The sequence below is a fragment of the Pleurodeles waltl genome, chromosome 1_2, assembly GCF_031143425.1.
Source record: "Pleurodeles waltl isolate 20211129_DDA chromosome 1_2, aPleWal1.hap1.20221129, whole genome shotgun sequence".
NCBI classification, from domain to species: Eukaryota; Metazoa; Chordata; class Amphibia; order Caudata; family Salamandridae; genus Pleurodeles; species Pleurodeles waltl.
In genome coordinates, this window is record NC_090437.1 from 981,986,448 (window position 1) to 982,009,145 (window position 22,698).

Consider the following 22,698-nt stretch of genomic DNA (forward strand, 5'->3'; position numbering starts at 1 on the left):
AGAATAGCTCTTGTCTTCTACGTTGAGCGCATTTAGGACACCGGTCGATGATGATTTGTGTTTTTCTGGCTTTGGTGGTACTGAGAAGGGGGAAGGTGGTCAGACTTGGACACTATACAGCTGGATTGTCCTGTCTAATAAAACATGCTATGCTATGGCTAATAAGGTCCCTCCCAAGTGCCTCTGGGCTTATTCTTCCAGAGCCGAGGATGTCACTACAGCGTTGACACGAGTTTCTCCATTTATGTTGCTCATACTTCACTTGGTGGATGCCCTCACTTTAATAGAGACTTGTGACCAACATAGCAAGCAGTTCTATCCGTGGGTGAGGCATCCTTTCAATGCGTACCTGTACCCTGCCGTTTTCCCAAATTAGGCCCCACAGTTCGCAGTCCCATGTGCTTTTTCTCCAGGGACACTACTCGCAGCACAGAGCACATAGGGCAAACATTACATGACTGTTATCTGCTGCCTCCACCATCAGTGCCTTAGTGGCTGGGGATGTTGTGGTTGCCCTCCATTAGCACCATTTTCAGCACCCAAGCGCCACACTTCAAAGTCACTAACCAGCAGGCCACATGGTGCCCCAGGGCACCTCAGCTAATGCAACCCAAGCTGATTGTTCTCTCGCGACTGAACATGTCCCTCTGGCTGCAGTACAGCTCTACTCACAGAACAGTGCACGGTTCTCCATCACCAGAGAGAACAACCAGACTAGGCACTCCACACTATTATCTGGCTCAGAAGCAGGGCACTCACCAATGTGATCACCGTGGACAACTCAAACAGTCAGCAAGCACTGGAAAATTACCAGAATGATCAGACTGGTAAGGCTAAGCAGTATTAGCGATATTGTGCGGTTAACACTGGATTTTCCTGCCTCTTCTTACCCAAGATGTGATGTGGAGCCTCATTTAGAAGCAGGAATGTCTGCCAGTGGCAGTCTAGCACCCCCTCCACTCAAAACTAATTTTTCCTAAGATTGAGTAGAGGACAGCGTTATCTCAAACAGGAACGTAGTATGAGTATATATTTAGGAATGTAGTTGACTGATAAGTCCACTCTCTTGGTTATTCCACCAGAGAATCTTAGAGCAAATATGGCCCCTTGCCTGATGATTCCCCCCCCCCCAAAAAAAAACTAGTTGAAACCTTTCAATACAGACATGCAAGGTGTGAAATGAAGCTTCCCCCCCCCCCATATTTCTGATGCCTATTTTTTTTTTTAACTCACTTTATTTTGTTTTTTTCTGGAGGGTGCTGGGAGAGTGTTCCTGGGTGATCACAGCTTCGGAGACCGGATTGGTGCACGATCTACATATACCGACTGTAACATCTCGAAACATAAACACAATAGTTACAAACAGGTCAACATGTTGTTTAGGTATGTTATCGAATACAAAATCATAAGCAGTCGTGGGCCCCTTCGTCAGATGCACTGTATAGACAAGACAAGAGTCCTCCCAGTTGAGCATGTTGCAAGACGTCCAGCATGGTGGTGACGTCTTAAGAGGTTTTAAACAGTAGCCAAATCCTTTCAAACTTATATATTCTATTATTAATGCAGCTAAACGTTCTGTCCTAAATGTGCCACACCTTGGTACACCACAATATAAGGCTTGCAGGGAGAGGGTTCTTCCAGGGGTGGGCAATTGTTAGACATGCTGCTAAAAGTAAGGAGATGAGTAACCTTCCGCTGGGGGTCGTGTAAGGATAACATTTCTCGCCAGCCCCACCCAATAAGAGAACCGGTTGGTACCTCGGCAGGGTCACTGAGCAAATAAGGCAGATCTGTTGGAGCACCTCACTGCAGAACCTTTTTGCCAGTATGCACTGCCACTACATGTGGAAATATGTGCCCCGATACCCACAACCTCTCCAGCAAAGGTCAGAAGCCACCATCATGACATGTATTTGTGCTGGGGTGATGTATCATCTGCTGCCAGACCTAGTCTGTTATTGATGCTCCAAAGTCCTGCTCCCACTGTGATTGGTATGTTTCTTTGAATGGGTGTGAGGCCACAGAGGGCCGTGTATAGCCAAGTTATGCCTTTCTTCGGGTACCCCATGGATACATTACTGCCCAGGACGTGTCTTAGCTGTGCTGCCCTTTTCCTTAACCGTTTGTGTTTTTGCCCAGTTAAGAAATTGATTGAGGTGGAACTCGTACGCCATGGGCAACTGTAAGAGTTGTCTGTGTGCCTTTATAGCCCAGTTCCATCCTAATATAAATAACCAACATGAACCGATGTAAGGTAGTGGTGGAGCAACCTTGTTTGAGAAGTACCCAAGGTTTAGTGTAAGGAAGGTGGTGCCAGTCTGAAGCGAAATGAAGTGTGATGGCGTGAATGTACTGTTCTATATTGGGAAACCCTAGGCCTCCATCTGCTGTATGCTTGCGCAGTCAGTCTGGGTACCTGTGGTGTAGAATCATGCCATATGAACTGTATCTGCTGTTTTTGAGTATGGAAAATGGTCTTTTCAGGTATTCCTAGGGGCAGAGTGATAGTGACGTAGAGTAGTCAGGGGAGGTAATTAATTTTTATACTGTTGAGGCGGCCGAACTATGAAATCGCCACCCTACCCTAATGGTACACGTCTCTGGAGTGCATTTAGTACTCGTGGAATATTACTACCATATAGTATGTAGATTGAATTTGTGAGGGATGATTCCCAGATATTGGCATCCCATAGTACGCCAAAGGCACAATCAAGCATCGAGACCTTCTGGTAGGGTCAGCCACTCTTATGTCCGTGGACTTTGAATAATTGAACGAAAGCCAGAAGCAGCTTCAAACCTGGATAGCTACCTCAATAGCACTGGGAAACATTAGGCAGGGCTTGTGAGGAAGCACAGCATGTCATTGACGAAGAGCACTAGTTTATACTGTTCACCATCTGCCTCTTTCTGTCTAATATCTGGGTTGGATTCTAGGGGATGTAGTGGCAGCTTCATGCTTAGTGTGAAAATAAGCAGTGGCAGGATGCGCCATTGTCTAATGCCCCTTTCTAACCACATCTGAGCAGAGAGGGTGCCATTGAGACTTCGGGCTGCTTAATTCACCAGCATGTAGGCCAGCATATGTAGGTCCAGCCAGGTCTTTAAGAAGACCTCCTGAAGAAACTGCCAGTCCACCCGATCAAAGGCCTTTTCCACATCTAGTGAGAAGAAGATAGTTGTGGTGCATGTGCGCTCTATCATGTCAACATTTACTGCCAGTTGTACATTGACCTTAGCCTTCCTATTTTATATGAATCCACAATGACATCTAGATGGCAGCAGCGTTCAAAATGCATGAAGGCAGGAGACCAGGTAGAAGTCAAATTTTATGTCAAATTTAAGCAAATCTATAGGCTGATTAGAGGAGTGAGCCGAGGGATCCTTGCCCAGTTTCAGTAGTAAAGTAACTGTTGATTCCATTATGGTTGGTGTCACCACTTTGGTTTGTAGAAAGAAATTGTAGACCCTGGATAGTGGTTCAACTAATAATTCATAATACGCTTTATAAAATGACACTGAGAACCCATTGAGGCCCGGAGCCTTGTTTGCTTTTGTTTGTAATATGGATGCCCTCCCTTCATTTGGTGTGATTGGGTCCTCCAATTCCTGAAGGAGAGTGGGGTCTATGTTAGGGAAGGTAGAGTCCCACAGGTAGCAGTCTCATATGTCAGCAGGTGTGGAGCTGGGCTTGGTACAGTGCAGAGTAGTTGGAAGTTAAGTGCTCAAGGATTTCATATGTGTCCACATGGATGTTACAGTCATCCTCTTTTATGGAGGAAATATGATTTCTCATCTCTTTCTGTCATAACTTGTAACTTTGTGTATTTTCCTTCTCATAATATTTCTGGTTGACCTACAGCAGCGTCCGAGCTATATAGCTTCTCCAATTCCCCACGGGCGTGACTCTGCGCCCTATAGACTTTAGACGAGCATGTAGTCTTATGCTGGACCTTCAGCAGGGTGAGGTGAGCCTTCAAGTCTGAATTTTTAGCTTTTGCCAATTTTGGTTTTCGCAGCATCTCTTGCCCCCCAGCAATACCACCATGGCTACTTCCCGCAGGGTTGTGCACAATACATTGCTAGTGTCATCTTTAAAATAGTGCTCAGGAGTTTCCTGTATCACGTCCCTCAGCGCTAGATCACAGTATATGATTTCGTAGATATTCCATGTGGGGGCCAAATGTTGGAGGAGAGAGCCCACCTTGAGCAGTAGGTACAACAGAGCGTAATCGGACAATCTAGGTATCAATGGTGTCTGAAAGGATGTGTGACTGAAGGGACTGAGGAATTAGGAATAGGTTGATCCATGTGTGGATCTTTTGCACATTGCAATAGAAAGTTTATTCTCTCCCTCTCCAGTGGGACTCCCTCCAGATATCTAGTAGATGTTGGTCTTGAATCCCTTGAATTGGAGGGACCAGGTATGTTTTATAGCGTGCCACGGAGTGGTTGACCTCGGAGTTCAGGACCGTATAAAAATTTCCCCCAATAATTTGGTCGTCTGTAGTCAAATGTGCTATCTGTGTGAAGAGTGAATTGTAAAACTTGTCTTTGTGATCATTGTGGCCATATATAGAAAAGAAAGTGTGTATACGAACCCATGCATACCCCTGCACCAGCAGCTCTACCCTCTTTATGTGTGTGTGTGGCCTGTATATATGGGTGACCATGCCTAAGCAAGAGGGTCACTCCCTTTGATTTGGTGTGACTAAACATATTTTGATATCGGCCTGAAGGAGGCATGTCTCTTGAATCATGTCTGTATCTATATCCTTAGTATGGAGCCATTTTAATAGGTCCTTCCTCTTCATCAGATAGTTCATTTCCTGTTATTTTAATGAAACTGTATTGAATTAATGCATTGGTTAGTTGAAGGAGGCCATTGTTTCAACGTCACCAGCGTCCGTATGCGTGGGAGAGGCCTTTATCAAAATGTGCAATCACCTACCGTCTGCGAGTACACAACTCTGCCATATTTGCTAGAAAGAAGTGCATGCACATGGAGAAAAACATTAGGTATGGTACAACATTGGTAAAATGAGAACTAAACAATATGAAAGAACTAATAATACAAACAGAAAAAGGCATATCACTTGGTGGCTGGGAGATGGTCATCAGCCAGGGAAAGGGGTGGTTCTTGAGTTGGTCTTGGAGCCCACACCCGTCCACGCAATTAACACAACAAAGGATACTGCTATGACCCTGAGAGAGCTACGCAGCAGCCGCTGCCAGGCAAGTCAGCACATAAAGCCCATCAGCTCCAGCAAAGAGGGAGAGGCAGTCATATGCGATCCAACATCACCAAGCTTCAGTCTGCTGCAACAGGCAAAAATCATCCGCATCACCTTCATTACTATCCATTGATGGCAAGTCTCATTGTTGGTCATGCCAGGGTGTGGCTGTCCTGGGCAATTTTCGAGTTGTTTTGTGCCAGGTCTTCTGCCATCTGGTCTGTTTTGGAGCACCTGGGATTTCTACCATCTGGTGGTTTTGGAGAATTTAGGATCACAGGCAAGGGGGCCATGCGCAGCAAAACGTAAGCTTCATTTGGCGTCCATGTAGTGACCTGCTTGTTATCGATGGTGAAGATCAGTCCCAATGGGAAGCACTAGCGGTATCATTTTTCTTCTCTCTCAGATGGAGCAGCACGTCTTTAAAGTTGCGTTGTTTGGCTAGAGTTGGACTGATATGTTTTGGAAAAGTGAGACTGTCACCTCTGAATGTTAGAGTCCAGCTTCCTAGCTGCTTTCAGTGTTGTTTTCTTGATGTGGTAAAAGTGGATCCCAGTTAATACATCTGGAGGACGACAATTCTGCTGCTGATAAGATCCTGGGTGCGGTCTCGGCCCGTAGTATCCTGGACGATATGGCGGAACAGGGCTTGTACATGGCTGTCAAATTCATTCGGAATGGTGGTACACATTCCTCTGATCTGAATATTATTGTAACGGGAGCGGTTTTTGTAATCCTTCAGTGCTTCGGATAGGGTTTAGTGGTGAGTGTCCAATGCTGTTACCCTCTCAGACAGAATGTCCTGCCCTGATCTTGCTATGCCACCTATTCTTCCACCAAGTCTGAGTCCTTTAACTGACTGGTCCAGCTCAGTGACAGCCTTAGTAAAGTTTACATGTATGGCGGCAATGTCCTTTCTTATTTCTTGGAAGAGTGCCTGGATGTCCCCCACCAGCACCACCTCCACAGTCTCCACTTAGCCACTAGATTTGGTAAGGTTAGTGCCACACATGTCCTTAATCGTGGAAGCTCTCTGGGGCCTATTTTGGGACGGAGCCACGAGATGGCCCACTCGTGGAGGTCCTGGTGACTGGCAACCAGCAGTGGGGGAGAGGGCCCACCACTGAAACTGCAAGATGCACCTGCTAGCGCTCAATCGTGAGGAAAGTAGCATGGAGCACCCTCCCAGTGTTCTTGCTATTTCTGCCGGTGACAGTCTCACGGTTCCAGATGCCGTGCTCGGCAGTCTCCTGCCATTGGTACATCACTCTCTGCAGGCCTCTCTGCTGAGGTCTAGATTTGTGCTAGGGGCAGGGCAATTGTGGTGAGCCCCAGTCCCCAGTTGCAGGCTCCTCTGTAGCCCTGCAGGTGGCCATTTTGTGTGCCCTGCACTTGAACCCTCGCTGACTCAGGCCTGGCTCTGCCCTCCAGGATGTCACCCACCAGTTCTGCTCAGGACTCTCGCTGCCTTGGGCCCCCGTGGGCATATTAAGCTGTGGTGTAGAGTGGCTTCGACCATGACACAGGAGCTCGTATTAGACCCACCATTTGGGTCCTCTCCTCGCCGATTGACATCCCCCCACCCCCCCAATAGATAATTCTAACCACACCGGTAGGTGGTGTTGTGTTTCTCTGCACCAAAGTCTTTCCATTCCAGAAGTGTGACCCTAAGCCTTATATAAACTCTACCCATGAGCACTGATGTTTGTTCTTTATGTTCTGCACTTTCAGATATGGATCTGGAGCTACTCCTTAGAATTTTCAAGACTTTTCATCCCAATTAGTCTTTGAAAAAGTCCAAGAAGAAGCATACAGAATGAAAGAAGGAATCTGCCCTTTCCAACCACTCTCGAACTCCAAGAAGGGCATCAATGTGCCACCCAGTCTTACTTCTGATCACCATTAGAGCCTAGTGCAGATGCACCCCCAATTTTTTGTCTCTTGGCTGCAAGTTGAGGCCTTCAGGGAGGCCATGCTCTGCATTTTTGCCTCTTTACCAGTTCACTCCGGCACATTTTTCAGCCCCAAGGATCTTCCAGAGCCTCCAGTCTGACTTCTGTTGGCTGGTCCACACTCTGCGCCGTCTGTGCCCCTTGAACCTGCTTAGTTTGGCACAGTCTCTGGTGGCAACTTCTGTTCCTGCGCTGCCTTCCACCTCACTTCCCGCCAACAAGGGATTTGTAACCCATTTTGCTATGCAACTCCAAGCCGACTCCACCTCGACGGAGGCGGCACTGATTCGGGCAATGACAGTTTCGATGGAGATGATTTTGTTCCCCAGTATGATGAGGATGATTGGTATGAGCAACTACAATATGCCAGTAGCCTGGATAATTCTGCATATACTGGCCTCATTTCTACTTCCTGCCGTGCCACCAACGAAAGTGCCTTCTTTGCTGTTACACAGAAGGCTGTATTATCTAAAAGAAGTGATGGAGGAAATGCTTGAATTAATCTCAGCCACTGGTAATTACTGGGGCTGCATGTGACAGTAAGTGGGTTATGGTTTTATCTCCACTTTCTTTAATATTACCATATGAACAGACAGACCTCATTGCTGTAAGCACTCGTATATATTTGAATACTGGCCCAAATTGCAGTAGTGTCATTTACTAGGAAAGAATGTCCACTGGCATATGAAATTGTTTGTATATGTAGCACGATAGTAGTTTGAGCCAAATTGCAACAAATAGATGTTCTTTACCTCACCCTGCAGCCCATTATTCAGACCCTGCGTTTTAATGTGTTTACAGTGACTGATCATTTACAGTGGAGGAGTTGGGGTATCAGTTTGCATTCTATGTGATTTAAAAGGGGATCGCCATCACCTTCAGTTAATTCACATCTAATTGCTTTCAAGAATAATACTTAGTTATTTTCAGAATAGGTTTTAGGAGGGCAGCTGGAGTAAACTATTGATGAGAGCAGCCAACTCCTTTGTTCCCTTTTGTCTGCCTGTGATTGTGTGTGCGCACATACATAGTGTATCATGCCTCTAGCTTTTTCTTGTTGTCCAGATGATTTCTTGTGCTGTCAAGCAGTTTCCTAGCAAACTAATGGTCAGGTAGTTTCCTCCATTTCTGCTGCAACTTACCAGGTTTCGGATTGAGAGGATGTTCTTTAAGCCACATAGGAGTTCACTGCCTACTTGACTTATGTTCCCGAGACCACACTGCTGGCCACTTCATTACAGGTAATATACATGCATTCTCACCAGTTAAGTAAACTAATTAGCCATTTGTTATTACAGTGCTTCCTGGTAGCCAAAATTAAGAGAATATTTGCATGTGACATTTAAGAAGTGACATTTGACATGCATGAAAAGCTTACTGCCCTTTGACAATATTTCTGAAATTTGTGCCAGTCCTTTAATTGCAAGGTAGACTAGGACAGTCATTTTTAACCTGTGGTTCACAGACCCACAGCTGTCTGTGATGCCCACTCAGTGAGACCATGACTGTCTTGAAAATAAAATATTTGTAGATTGCTAAACTAGATGTGCATAAAAAAGAAAAATAACGCTCTGTAAACATGAAGGAATTTGAAACTGGAGATTAAAAATTAAGTTGGTATCCTTAGTTTAATTTGAGAACAATGCGAGCATAGCAAGCAGTAGTACAGACAACTAGTGGTCTCAGTAAAAGAGCTAGAAGGCAGTGGCAAAAAGCGAAGATGCATTAGGAGTAAAAAAAAAACAATGACATGATGGAGCCTGGGATATCCCTTTTAGAAATAAACCTATATTCTGAAAAGTTCCTACCTTTACATGAACATCTCTATTCTTTATTTATTATTCTTTTTTTTAGTTAAACAATTCATGGTTTGTGTATTTGTTTGATTGTATACCTGTTTCTGTAATTTCTGCGTTTTGTTTTAGGTTCACATCATAGCCATTGTTTAGGCAGGAGTCCCTGGCTACTATTAGTAATTTGGGAGTGGGGAGTAGGAGGCGTGCTGGGGGCATGGAAGTCAAACTGTTATGAACCTAACAGACTAGGTTAATGATCTTTTGATTTGCTAAGTTGAAAGGCTGAAGTGGGCTTCTGCTGTTGCATTCTAGGTATGAATAGTTGTTTAAATGGTGATCTTTTTTTTGTCCGAGGCTGTGGGCTGAGGTAAGACTACCATGTGACGTATGCAGGGACTGAAATTTGTAATGTTTCAATGAAGTAATCAGTGGATTGGGGGGTAAGAGAGGAGTAGGGTCTATGCGGTTTCTTGGCATGTTTTTCGCAGGTTGTGCCATCTTCTCTACCTGGCATTATATGTGGTAATTTATCACAAAAAGTTTGCATCGTTCTAAAAAGAAATCAGCATCTTGTATGCCATTGGTTAGTGTTCATATATTTTCTGTTTCTTATTGGCAGGTAAAGAAGATTATTGTCTACTTGGGAAGAGATAAAACAATGCAGCTTCTAGAAGAATTAGTAAGCGAACTGCAGCTTACTGATCCAGTCAGTTCTGGAGTGACTCACATGGATAATCCACCATATTATCGCATCACTTCAAATTGTAAAATTCCTTCTGTTACCTCAGGTAAGTCATGCATTAACTTTATCTTTTAGGGTGCTTAAAAATATGGTGGCATATATTAATATTTTCTGATGAATACTCTTACCACACATTTCTTGGCTTATCATCCAGGCACCAAACTGGAGCAAGTAAGGCTTTTCCTTAAGCAATAGCTCTGCAGAGTCGCCAGGTGGTACCATGGGACTCCAGTTGCTGCACTTTCTTCTCCGGATAGTATGGCTTCTAGCCAACCGACAGTTCGGCAACGTCCAGTGAGCTCTCTACTTACCTGCCCAGCAGTTGGTTTTCTTCAGTCGACTCTCTGGGCAGCAGCATCTTTGTGACCCCGAGTTTCCTTGATTGATAAGCATTGGGCGCCTGATGCTGTGTTTGCACCCTTCACCTGACCACCTCTGTGCAGCTGAGGTTGTGTTTGGTGCTGACCTGTGGCCCCTGTTGCTGATCTAAACACCCAGGTCTGTGCCCTGAAGTCGCAGCTACTTACCTAAACGCTGTTTCGTTCTGAATGCTGTAGGAAAGTACCCTCTTTTTGGCATGGTTACCCCCACTTTTTGCCTGCTGTCAATGTGTTTTGAGTGTGTTCACTGGGATCCTGCTAACCATGACCCTAGTGACTGTACTCCCTCCCTCTCAATTTGGTTACTTAGGACACCCCACAATTGACATACTGGTGTCCCCATGTAAGTCCTTACCATATGGTACCAAGGTAGCCAGAGCATTGAGGCACCAGGGGATCCCATGGGCTGCAGCATATATTATGCCACACATGGGAGTCCATGTAAAATGTGTCTGCAAGCCTGCCTTTCAGCCTGCTTGAAAAGGTACATGCACCCTTTCCCTACAGGTCACAGTAAGTCACCTCTACGGCAGGCCCTCCTAGCTCAGAGGGCAAGGTGCAAGTACCTATGTGTGAGGACACCCCTGCATGAGCAAAGGTGACCCTGCGAACTCCAGCTTAATTTTCCTGCATAATGGTAACTCCGCACCTGGGCATGTGTGGTATCAAACATGTCGGAATCATACCCCAATACTGTTGCCAGTATTAGTTGTATGATTCCATGCACTCTGCGGGGCTCCTTAGGGGACCCCCAACTTTGCTCCTACCAGTTTGGAGGGTTTTCCTGGGCAGCCTGCGCTGAAGTCATCCTACAGATGGGTTCCTGCTCTCCTGCTGCTTGAACAGCTCAAGCCCAGGAAGGCAGAACAAAGGATTTCCTTGGGAAGAGGGATGCAACACCCTCTCCCTTTGGAAATAGGTGTTACATTGTTTGGGAGGTATAGCCTCCCCAAGCCACTGGTATGCTTTGAAGGGGAGATTTGGTGCCCTGCTTGCATAAACCAGTCTGCACCGGTTCAGAGACTTTCAGTCCCTGCTGTGGCGTGAAACTGGACAATGGAAAGGGAAGTTATCACTCCCCTTTCTTAGCACCACCCCAGGGGTGGTGCCCAGAGCTCCTCCAGGTGGCCACGTGGTTCTGCCATCTTGAATCCAAGGTGGGCAGAGGCCTCTGGGAGCATTTGAGTGGCCAGGTCAGGCAGGTGACATCACAGCCCCTTCCTGATAGGTGGTCACCTTGCTAGGTGACAAATCCCTCTTCCAGGGCTATTCAGGGTCTCCCACTTGGGTGGGTCTTCAGATTCGATGCACAAGATTCCAGCAGAACTCCTCTGCAACATTTACTTCGACTTCTGTCCACTGGAACCACAACTGGACTTCACAGGAACCTACAATCTGCAGCGACGACTTCGCTCTGCAATATTGTTTCTCCAGCGCATTCCAACAACTGCAACATTTCCCAAGCTGTGCATCGTCTGAGGGCGGCAAGTCTTTAGTCTGCACCAAGAAGGAATCTCCCTTGGAGTGAAGGAATCACTACATCTGCAGGCACCAACTGCACCGACGACCGGATGCGTGGGTCGTCTCTACTGCAACTCTACATTGATCCTATATCACAGATGGTGGTCCTAAGTAGACCCCTTCGTCCCCTGTACCAGCTGTCCAACTTTGGAGGTGGTGAGCCTTTGCCTCTCCTTGCAAGACAGTACTCCTGTGCACCGCAACTCTTGCAGCTTCCAAGGCTTGTTGGCTCTTCTTCTGAGGGATTTTCAGGCTGTGTGTAGCCCCGGCCTCCAGCACTCTTCCCTGTGACACATGGTGGTCTGCCTGCTGCTCTAGCGACGTAGGACTCCTTTCTAGGTGTGCTGAGTGGGCCTCACTGCAACTCCTGTGCCTGCTGCCTGTGAATTGCCAGTAGGGGCTACATCCACGACTCCTTGCTCTCCTGACTGCTGGAGGATGCCTGGCACTCCCCTCCTTGGGTTGAGTCCCCACGAACCTTCCTGGTCCCCGGCATCTCTGCAAACCTTTTCTGCAGCTCTTGCATTTGCCAAGGCTTGTTGGTGGTTTTTCCACACCACTGACTGCAACTCTTCTTCTGACGTGGGACATCGACTGCATCACTTCTCCTGCTCCTGTGCTGCATAGCCGACTCCTGGTCTTGCATCTCCAGAAGGGTGGGTAGTGACTCCTGCCCTAACTGGACACTCTAGCTGGAACTGGACTTGGTCCCCTTCATTTGCAGGTCCTGTTCTGCCTGGATCCATCTTCTGTTTCTCGCAGTCTTGCTTCGGTCTTGCACAGTCCTTTCAGAAAGTTTCTATGTGGGTTTGGGAAAAAACAGATAATTACCTCTTCTCTCCTGGTTGCTGGGGGGCACTCTGTTACTAACCGTTTGGGGTTCCTAGTTCTTCCAGCTCCCCTCTACAGATTCTACTTACCTGGGTGAGTGGTCCATCATTCACATACATTTTTTTTAGTTTGCCTAGGGTAGCTGTTGCCTATTGTTGCACTGTTTTCTATTACCTTCTAAGCTCCTTCCTGACAACTAAGTTGTATATAATATTGTGTTTTCTCACCAGTTAGTAGAGTATTGCGTATATAGGATTTTAGTATTTGTCACTTAAAAAAGTAGCTTTAGTTTGGTAACTGTTCTTTCATGTGTGTAAGTCCTGTGTGACTAAGTGGTATTGCATGAGCTTTGAATGTCTCCTAGATAAGCTTTGGCTGCTCATCCGCACTTACCTCTAGAGAGCCTGGCTTCCTAGACACTGACTACACCTCTCTAATAAGGGATAACTGGACCTGGACCTGGTATAGGGTAATAACACCATAGGTGCTCACCACACACCAGGCCGGCTTCCTACAGTTAGGAACACCTGAGGTAAGTACAGTAAGTGACCCCAGCAACCAGGAGTAAGGTAGTTGCTCACTCAGTTGTCCCCTAAGCAAACACAGGGAGTAGTGGTTGGAGTTTGCAATTCAGGACCCTTCCCAGTGGACACTGCGGAAACCAGTAGTGAAAAGGATGGATGGATGGAGAGTGCTCCTACCTCCGGATACCCAGATAACCAGAGTACCTACACCTGGGAACCAGATGCGGTGGGAAGACGGCACTGCCTCTGAAGTCAGTGAATGCCTCAGATTGTCTAGGTACTGTCACGACCCGTGGGCCAGGCTGGTGAAACACCGGGACACATTCCGGACGTGGAGGATCTGCAATGGAATGGGACAGAGTCCAGCACCCTTGGAGGTGCCCAGGTGGTGCAGGTGGCAATGCCCATCGTCCTGAAGGTGAAGTTCCTGCAAGTTGGTGGAGGAGGAAGCCCAGCTACTGGGTTCCGGAGTTGCAGAAGATCCCAGGAGTTGCTTACGAGCTGTCCCTCGACGGTCACCGGATTGCAGGGGGGTTAGTGACTAGCCAGGTCACCAACAAGTACTGGCAAATGCAAACTGGAGCTAAAGAAGAGTTTGCAAAGTTTTGGTGATCAGCAAGGTCCAGGAGACTCTACCCAGGAGAGCTGGCCCTCAGCACACAGGAAGGCCAACAGAAGTTGATGGAGCCCCCTTCGATTGACCCACAGGGAGGCCTCACCAGCAGAACAAAACACAAGTCCAGTGTCTCAGGAGCTGCAGGACAAGGGCTGATCTTCAAGTTGCAGGGGGCTGGGGCCTCTCGGTGGCTAAAGATTAGTGGAAGAGTCATCAAGCCTTGGCAAGTGCAACAGTTGCATTGCACATGGAGCTCCAGTGCAGGGACAAGGGCCCACTGTCTCCCAAGTTGTTCAGAAGACAAGCAGGGCCCAGAGGAGGCCACAGACACACCACCTGTGTTGCAGGATCTTCAGACATCCATGGACAGCAGACCTCACCAGCCGATCGACGTTATCTAGAGGTGCCTGTGGATGCAGGGGAGTGACTACTTCACTTCAGGGGAGATTCCTTCTTGCTTCCTGTTGCAAAGAGTTCCTGTGACCCTGGAGGATGCGCAGCTTTGGATGTTGCAAAATTCTTGCAGGATCCGGGGAAACCATGTTGCAGTGGGAGCCTTCCCACCAGAAGCAGACTTGTCCGGCTGCAATGAAGACCAGTAGCGATTCCAGAGGCTAGGAACAGAAGATGTCTTGCAGAGAGGTCTTGGAGAGTCTTGTTCGACGAATTTGAGGACCCATCCACGCGCTAGCCCTTAAGTAACTGTAAAAGGTGGTTGGTCACTCTCTGCAGTGACCACCTGTCGGAGTGGGTCAGTAACATCATTTATATGGCCTAACCATTCAGATGCTTCCAGGGGCCTCTGCACATTTATTTCCAAGATGGCAGAATCAAGGGGCTCCTGGCAGAGCTCTGTGCACCTCCCTAGGGGAGCAGCTGGACAGGGGGTGGTCACTCCCCTGTTTGTGCATTTTCGCACCAGAGTGCGAACGGGGGGGTGGGGGGGGGTGTCCTTGAACTGGTGCAAACCAGATTATGCAGGGAGAGCACCAAATGTGCCCTTCAAAGCAGTCTGCTGAAGCTTACACACCTAATGCACAGAAAGAGGTGGTAACACCTCTCCCTTGCAGGAAATCCTCTGTTCTGCTCCTCCTGCCTGAGGCCGGCTCACCAGCACGAGGGCAGAACAGTATCTGGGTCAGCAGCAGAATGGGCTGGCAGCTAGACCCCGTAAGGCTGCACAGGCAGAACTGGGGGGGTCCTCTAAGTAACCCCCAGCGTACATGGTATCATGCAACTTACCCTGGAATCAGTGTAGTTGCATGATTACAACATGTTTGATACCAAACATGCCTAGGTTCAGAGAAGCCATTATGTAGTTGGACCACTCGTGTTGACCAGTGTCCATTACATATATTAAGATGGACTTAGAGTCCAGGGATTGGCGTGGGGTCTGTAGGGGTACACTGCTCATGCAAGGGTACCCTCATACTTACAGACATGTACCCTGCCCTTGGGCTGAAGGGCCTACCAGAGGGCTGACTTACAATGTCTAAGTGCAGTGGTCAGGTTTGGTGATGAAAGGGTACATGCACTGTTTCACGCAGGCTGCAATGGCAGGCCTGCAGTCACGGTTTGCATGTGCTCCCATGGGAGGCATAATACATGCTGCAGCCCATGAGGGGGGACCCTTGGTGTACCGGTGCCCTGGGTACCTAGGTACCATATACTAGGAACTTAGATGGGTGCACGAGTAAGCTAATTGTGGGTGTAAGAAGTTACCATCAACTAAATCTTGGAGAGAGAACACAGTCACTGGAGTCCTGGTTAGCAGGATCCCAGTGGACTACAGTCCAAACACACTGACATCAGGCAAAAAGTGGGGGAAACTATGCCAGAATGATGCCACTTTCCTACTGGTCTTAATCAACTTTCGTCCATCCCCCGTTCATTATGTCTCAATGGGATTTGAATTTAGTTCTGACTTTCCTAATGTGTGCTGCTTTTGAGATGCTCTGTAATTTTCCTCTGTCTTCTGACATTAAAAACAGCCTTCCTTGTAGCCATCATCTGGACCCAAAAATAGTGTTGGCATTCTACCTTGATTGTACCAAAGAGTTCCGGGTGGATGATCAACTTATTGATGGTTATGTGGGTGCGAAGAAAGGTCGAGCATTGTGGAAGAGAACCATCTCTAGATTGGTTGTTCTCTGCATTAAAATGTGCTAAGCAGTGGCTAAAAAGCAACCCTCTAAGGGTTTACGCGCTCACTCTACCAGAGCGACAGTTGCAAGCACCGCATTAGCATCTGTCAGGCAGCAACATGGGCATCTTTTCACACATTCACCAAACACTGCTATCTGGTAGAGACATTCTAGTTTGCAGATTCCTTACCACCACACCCATCCTCCCTGCTTTGCTATCTCATTTCTAGGCCTGCTAGAGGGGTGACTTACCATGCCACAGGCTGTGGGTTGTGGTCAACTTCTAGGTCAGAGCCAGAAATGCCCTCGAGAGAAAACGCCTCACCTGTTCGTCACTGCTGCACCAGTGGTTGGTTCTTCACGGCTCTGGGGGCTGCGGGTGCAGTGCTTCCTCCTGGCGTCGGGTTTCCGGGCAGTCGCAGTCAGGGAGGTCCTCGGGATTCCCTCTGCAGGCGTCGTCGTGGGGGTGCAGAGAGGTTAGCCCAGGGTGGACACGCCGTCAGAGTCACCTGGAGATCCTCTCTGCGTCGTTAGTTTCTCTGGACCCGGGCCAGGGGTGTTTGGTGCAGGGTGGTGGGGACTCACGCTTCTGGAGTGAGAGTCCCTTTAAAGATGGTTTCTTATTTCTTTGGTAGGACAGGTCCGCTGTCCACGGGAGCTCTTGATCCTTTGTAGTTGCAGGGCAGTCCCCTGAGTCTGCAGAGGTCGCTGGGCCCACAGGATGCGTCGCTGGTGCAGGTTCTCTGAAGTTGGAGAAAGGCCAGTAGGGCTTTGGCTAAAGCAGTTGTCGTCTTCCTTCTTCTCTGCGGGGTTTTTCAGCTAGGCAGTCCATCTTCTTTGAAGGTTGCCAGGAATCTGAAATCCTTGGTTCAGGTCGTGTTAGGGTCACAGGGCAGTAGCCAATGGCTACTGTCCTTGATGGTGGCTACACCCTCCTTGTGCTCCCTCCCTCTGGGGAGGGGAGCACATCCCTATCCCTATTGGGCTAAAACCTCCAAAACAAGTTGGAGGATTTCTGAAGGAGGGGGTCACTTCAGCTCTGGTCACTTTAGGGGTGGACCTGGCTGAGGGGGTGACTCCTCCTTGTTTTTCTCATCATCTCCCTGGACTTGCCGCCAAAAGTGGGGGCTGTGTCCGGGTGCCGGGCATCTCCACTAGCTGGAGTGTCCTGCGGCATTGTAACACCAGGTTTGAGCCTTGAGGCTCACGGCCAGGTGTTAAAGTTCCTGCAGGGGGAGGTGTGAAGCACCTCCACCTAGACAGGCTTTGTTTCTGGCCACTGAGTGCACAAAGGCACTCACCCCATATGGTCAGAAACTCGTCTGGAAGTGGCAGGCTGGCACAGATCGGTCAGTCACACACTAACAGCAGAGCTGACATGCAGAGGGCATCTCTAAGATGCCCTCTGTGTGCATGTCTCAATAAATCCCACACTGGCATCAGTGTGGATTTATTGTGCTGAGAAGTTTGATACCAAACTTCTCAGTATTCAGTGTAGCCATTATGGGACTGTGGAGTTCGTTTTTGACAAACTCATAGACTGTATACTCAGTATGGCTACCCTGCACTTACAATGTCTAAGAATTGACTTTGACATTGTAGGGGCATAGTGCTCATGCCACTAAGCCCTCACCTGTGGTATAGTGCACCCTGCCTTAGGGCTGTAAGGCCTGCTAGAAGGGTGAATGACCTATGCCACAGGCAATGGGCTGTGGGCATGGCAATCTGAGGGGAGTGCCATGTCGACTTCGTCTTTTTCTCTCCACCAACACACACAAGCTGTGAGGCAGTGTGCATGTGCTGGGTGAGGGGTCCCCAGGGTGGCACATTACATGCTGCAGCCCTTTAAGACCTTCCCTGGCCACAGGGCCCTTGGCACCAGGGGTATCTTTTACAAGGGCCTTATCTGTGTGCCAGGGTTGTGCCAATTGTGGAAACAAAGGTACAGATTTTGGGAAAGCACACTGGTGCTGGGGCACAGGGTTTAGTGATTCCTCTCCTCTGTGATAATGTGCATAGGCATCAACTCCATTGTTAGATTGTTTTTGTTCCGAGATCGGGTTCGGACGTGTGTGCCTTTGTTTTGCTGTCAATGGTTCTGTTTCTATTTGCTTATCCCTTACTTAATCTGAATTATTTTCGATCACGTTCTCCTTCTGCATATCAGACCTAGTGTACTGCGTTTCTGTTCCTTTTGACCATGCACCCATTGGGGCCTCCCCTTTAGGGCCTCCTGCAGTCTCCCTCACACCCCTTCAAGAATACCCACCTGCTGATGGAACGGATGCCTTTTTGTTTCTGGCCACGTTGCCACACGAAATAACCCCACACCAACCAACACCTCGTCTGCAACCTGTATTTGCCGCTCGAGCACAGAGAAGACTATTGCGACACTTGTAAATCCTTCAGCTCAAAAAAAGACTGAAGATTGTCAAGTGCGTAGCCTGACACTCCGGACATCTTAGATGAAGAGCACACCAAGGAGAAAAGACAACCTCAACTGTCAGCTGCGAGGTGGCTGATTGACCCCCGGGTCCCTCGATTGATTTCAATTACAAACCCAACGCCTTGTTTGCCCTGGCCGCCCCTGTGCCACTGAAGGTGTGCTTTGTGTGCCTACTTGGGACCCCCCCAGTGTTCTACTAAGCCCCCCTGGTCTGCTCCCAGAGGACGCAGGTACTTACCTGCTAGCAGTCTATAACCGGAGCACCCCTTGTCTCCATAGGAACCTATGTTATTTGGGCCCCTCTTTGACCTCTGCACCTGACCGGCCCTGTGTTGCTGGTGCTGGGTGTTTGGGGTTGACTTGAACCCCCAACGGTGGGCTACCTATGGCCTGCAGACTGAACTTGTAAGTGCTTTACTTACCACATTAACCTAACTGTACTTACCTCCCCCAGGAACTGTTGAATTTTGCAGTGTCCACTTTTAAAACAGCTTATTGCCATTTTATGCCAAACTGTACATTACTGTTTTGATTCAAAGTCCTATCTATACCTATGCAAAGTACCTTACACTTAATGTACTTACCTGCAATTTGAATCTTGTGGTTCTAAAAATAAATTAACAAAATAATATTTTTCTGTATTAAAATCTATTGGCCTGGAATTAAGTCATTGAGTGTCTTTTCTCATTTATTGCCTGTGTGTGTACAACAAATGCTTAACACTACCCTCGGATAAGTCTAACTACTCGACCACACCACACAAATGGAGCATTAGTATTATCTATTATTGCCTCTGTCAAGCCTGTTGGGGAACCCCTGGACTCTGTACCCTCTATATCTCACTTTGATATAGTATATACACAGAGCCAGCTTCCTACATTCAGCAACCACTGCACTTCTGACCCCTGACTCTAGCTGAGGTGGGTCATTGGTTCCAACACTGTCCCCCGGCCCCTGAGAGTTCGAGTCCACCCTGGGTCCACCTCTGCTTGACTTCTCCACGGCGCCTGCAGCCTCAACTCACAGGCCCCCGACCATGAGTGCTCCTGGATGAAAAAAGCCGACACGAACAGACACCCCTACATCTGTCGCCCCTGGGTGGAGGAGAAGAGGACCAAAGGTTCTTCTACGTCCTGACCACCCCAGATCCACTACCTACCTGTTTGTTGTTCCCAACTGGCTCTTCAGCCAGAACTCGCAGCCTGTTTGTCACAGGTCAGTCTCCTGTAGGAAACCATTGGGCGCCTGATGCCTTAATGCACCTCTGCACCCAGCCGCCCCTGTGCTGCCCAGTGTGACCTGTTGGTGTGGTTCTAATCAGTGCCCAGTACTTACCTTACCTCCTTGAGATTGGCTTTGTAAGTCGTTAACTGTCTATTTGCTGAGCATTTATTTTCCTCCATAGGATAACATTGAGAGAACCTTGAAAATTCCGCTGTCTGTTTTTGAAACTGCAAAGTATTTATGCTTGAAAGTCTACTTACCGGATTACCTAGTTCTTGGGTTTGAAACATACTTATAAAGGAATTATTTTTTTCTATATTGGTCTCAGATTTATTCTTTAAGTGTCTCTCTCATTTATTTCCCTCTGAGTACCACAAATGCTTAGCACTACGCTTTGGTAAGCCTAACTGCTCGCCCTCACTACCACAAATACAGCATTAGTCCTATGTACTTTTGCTTCTGCAATACCACTTGGGGATCCATTGGACTCTCTGCAAAGTGTACTTCATTTTAGTGCACTATATGAGAGCTAGCTTCCTACACAAACAAAACCCACTAGTCCTAAAGGGGTTGGTAAGTGCATTACCTGGTGAGGTCACACAACATAATTTGCCTAATTTCCTCACAGTGGTCATTAATAATCTGTTTGGGTAGGCCCAGCATAGTCAATAAGCAATAATTTGTGAACTACCTCATCTTAATAGTAGCAACCCATTCTAATTTTCTGATACAATATCCACAATGTCCACTGACTTGCAAAAAGGCAAATGAACCATAGTCCTGAAAAAGGGATACCTTTTCATGCAATACATACTCCATCACCTGGGTCAATATGTTGTGGTTACCTGGCCTGTTCAACAATCAGTTGATACCAGAAGGTAACAACTGAATGCTGCAACCCAGTGTGGCATTTTTACTTTATAGAACCTATCCCTCTTAGTAACTTGAGCTTCATTTGCTACCACTGCTCTGTGGATGCGCATAAAGGATACGTATTTATTACTTACTGTCACTATTTATATTGGAAACATATAACGGTGGATATATATTTGTTTATACTTATGTAGGTTTCATCCTTTCATTCCTGGTTAGAAAGGGATTAAACAGCCTGTTATAATGGACACTACTACTCACATATTCCACACCTTTTGCATGTGCCTGACACCAGTCTGGATATGAAATCTTTCCGATAGCTCTCCACCGCCAGTAGGGAATTCCGGCTCCATCTGGGTATTGTATAGAACATCTCGTGATATGGAGCCATGAAGCTCCCCCCTTGGGGTGATGGCACGAGTTGCCTTTTTTCTGCACCTGCAGCACTTTCCAGAGGTCTCATTTCTCGTGAAGAGTGTAAATCCTTAAAAAAAAAATTTATAAAACCATTTACATGCAGTTTTCTTTTGTGATTTTGCCACCTAATAGTCCCATTCAAGCCAGGTCTGAACTATGGTTCCAGTACCTGTCATGGACCTACAAAACATTTGTCTTTAGTTCCTTGCTTCAGACAATGATCTCGCCGACTGCAAGTCGTGGAAAAAGATGCACCACAAAGCCCTTAAACGGTAGACTAAAATGTTTATGGCCAGAGTGTGGTTTGATTGCCAGGACTTTGAGCATCCTGATCGAAGTCTCCATCATCTTCAAGATCATGGAAGAAGAAACACAAGGAAGGAAAGAAAGGCACAAATCTCGAAGGCATACCTCTTGAAGTAAGTTGCCTAGACCCTCGACTTCACTGCATCTGGTGTTGAATCAAGAACATCTGACCAAAGATCCTTCGGAAGATCTGGTGCCTGCAGCTCCTTCCAACCCATCACTGGCTCCGAATACTGTATTGCCTGGTGTGCCGACTCGATGGCCCTAGATTTGTGAAGATTTGTCAAGCATTCCCATAATTCCCAGTACGTGACACGTATCCATCAGCTTTTCTGAATGCAGTTTTCAACATGGTTAGTCGTGCCATATTCTCTTCTGGTGCTCCAGTTCGCCTCATGGATTCAATAGCCTTTTTTGCGGTGACAAATGCGGACACCTTACCAACCCATGCCCTTCACTCTATTTCTCCCCCTGCCGCAAGTCTCTTGGGTGAATACAAACTAGACACTGGCAAGATAGGCATCAGGAGCAACACCATCTCCACTGCTTGATTGAAACACTTCTCCGTTGGCGGCAGAACTCATTTAATCTCAGGCACTATAGTCAACTCCCATGGTGCAGCAAACACTGCCATCGAAACCACGAGTGACCCCACTAGCACCGTTGCATCTTCTCTCTCTGGCTCCACAAGTGCCTCCACCTGTGAATCTCCCACTGATGCCTCATCCTTCTAGAAGAGAGGCTCAGAACCTCATTGAAGATGGCAGATACTTCTTTAGCGATACTGATCCCCTTGAAGGCCCAAATCTGGTTGATTATGTGGATGTACAAGCTTCTCATAACCTAGAGTTCGATGGCATCTGTCGCTGTAGATACGCATGTTCTGCAATAGCTCGCCATCTGGTGTTGGGCCGGAGTGTTACAAGTTGTTTTTCTTCGAAGAAGTCTTTCGAGTCACGGGACCGAGTGACTCCTCCTTTTGTCTCCATTGCGCATGGGCGTCGACTCCATCTTCGATTGTTTTTTTTCCGCCATCGGGTTCGGACGTGTTCCTGTCGCTCCGAGTTTCGGAACGGTAAAAATAGTTAATTTCGGAAGATTTTCGTCGGTATTGTTGCGTTCGGGATCGGCGTACTTAGATTCAACACCGCATCGAAGATCGAAGAGCTCCGGTGCCCTTCTGGGTAGTTTTTTCGATCCTCCGTCGGGGCCTGGTCGGCCCGACCGCGTGCTGAGGAACGCCGATGGAACGGACCCCGTTCCGTTTCTGCCCCAAATGCCACAATAAATACCCCTACACAGACCAACACTTGGTCTGCAACCTGTGCCTGTCACCTGAGCACAGTGAAGACACCTGCGAGGCCTGTCGTGCGTTCCGGTCCCGAAAAACACTCCGAGACCGTCGAGCCAGAAGACTTCAAATGGCGTCCGCACCGACAGCCCAACGGGAGTTCGAGGAACAGGAAGAAGAAGGTACCTTCTCGATCCAAGACTCAGACTCCGAAGGATTCGACGACACACAAACCGTGAGTAAGACGTCGAAAACCACACAAAGAAACATTTACAAGGCCCAGGGGACGCCACTGCCACCAGGCCATGGCTCCACCCATAAATTCGGTGACCGACCGTCGGCACCGAAAAAGGCCCAAACAGTGCCGAGATCGTCCGACTCCGGTCGAGACACCGGCACGCAGC

The 22,698-nt window shown here is 47.8% G+C and overlaps 1 protein-coding gene across 12 annotated transcripts in view; it reads left to right on the plus strand.

Moving 5' to 3' along the window:
* The window catches only part of FRYL (FRY like transcription coactivator), a 1,894,812-nt gene that overhangs the window by 1,033,945 nt on the left and 838,169 nt on the right, over nt 1-22,698 (plus strand). For all 12 annotated transcript variants that reach the window (XM_069201557.1, XM_069201569.1, XM_069201550.1 and 9 more), the window contains one exon: nt 9,599-9,767. In XM_069201557.1, the coding sequence (XP_069057658.1) occupies nt 9,599-9,767 (169 nt within the window). The remainder of the gene's footprint in view (nt 1-9,598; nt 9,768-22,698) is intronic.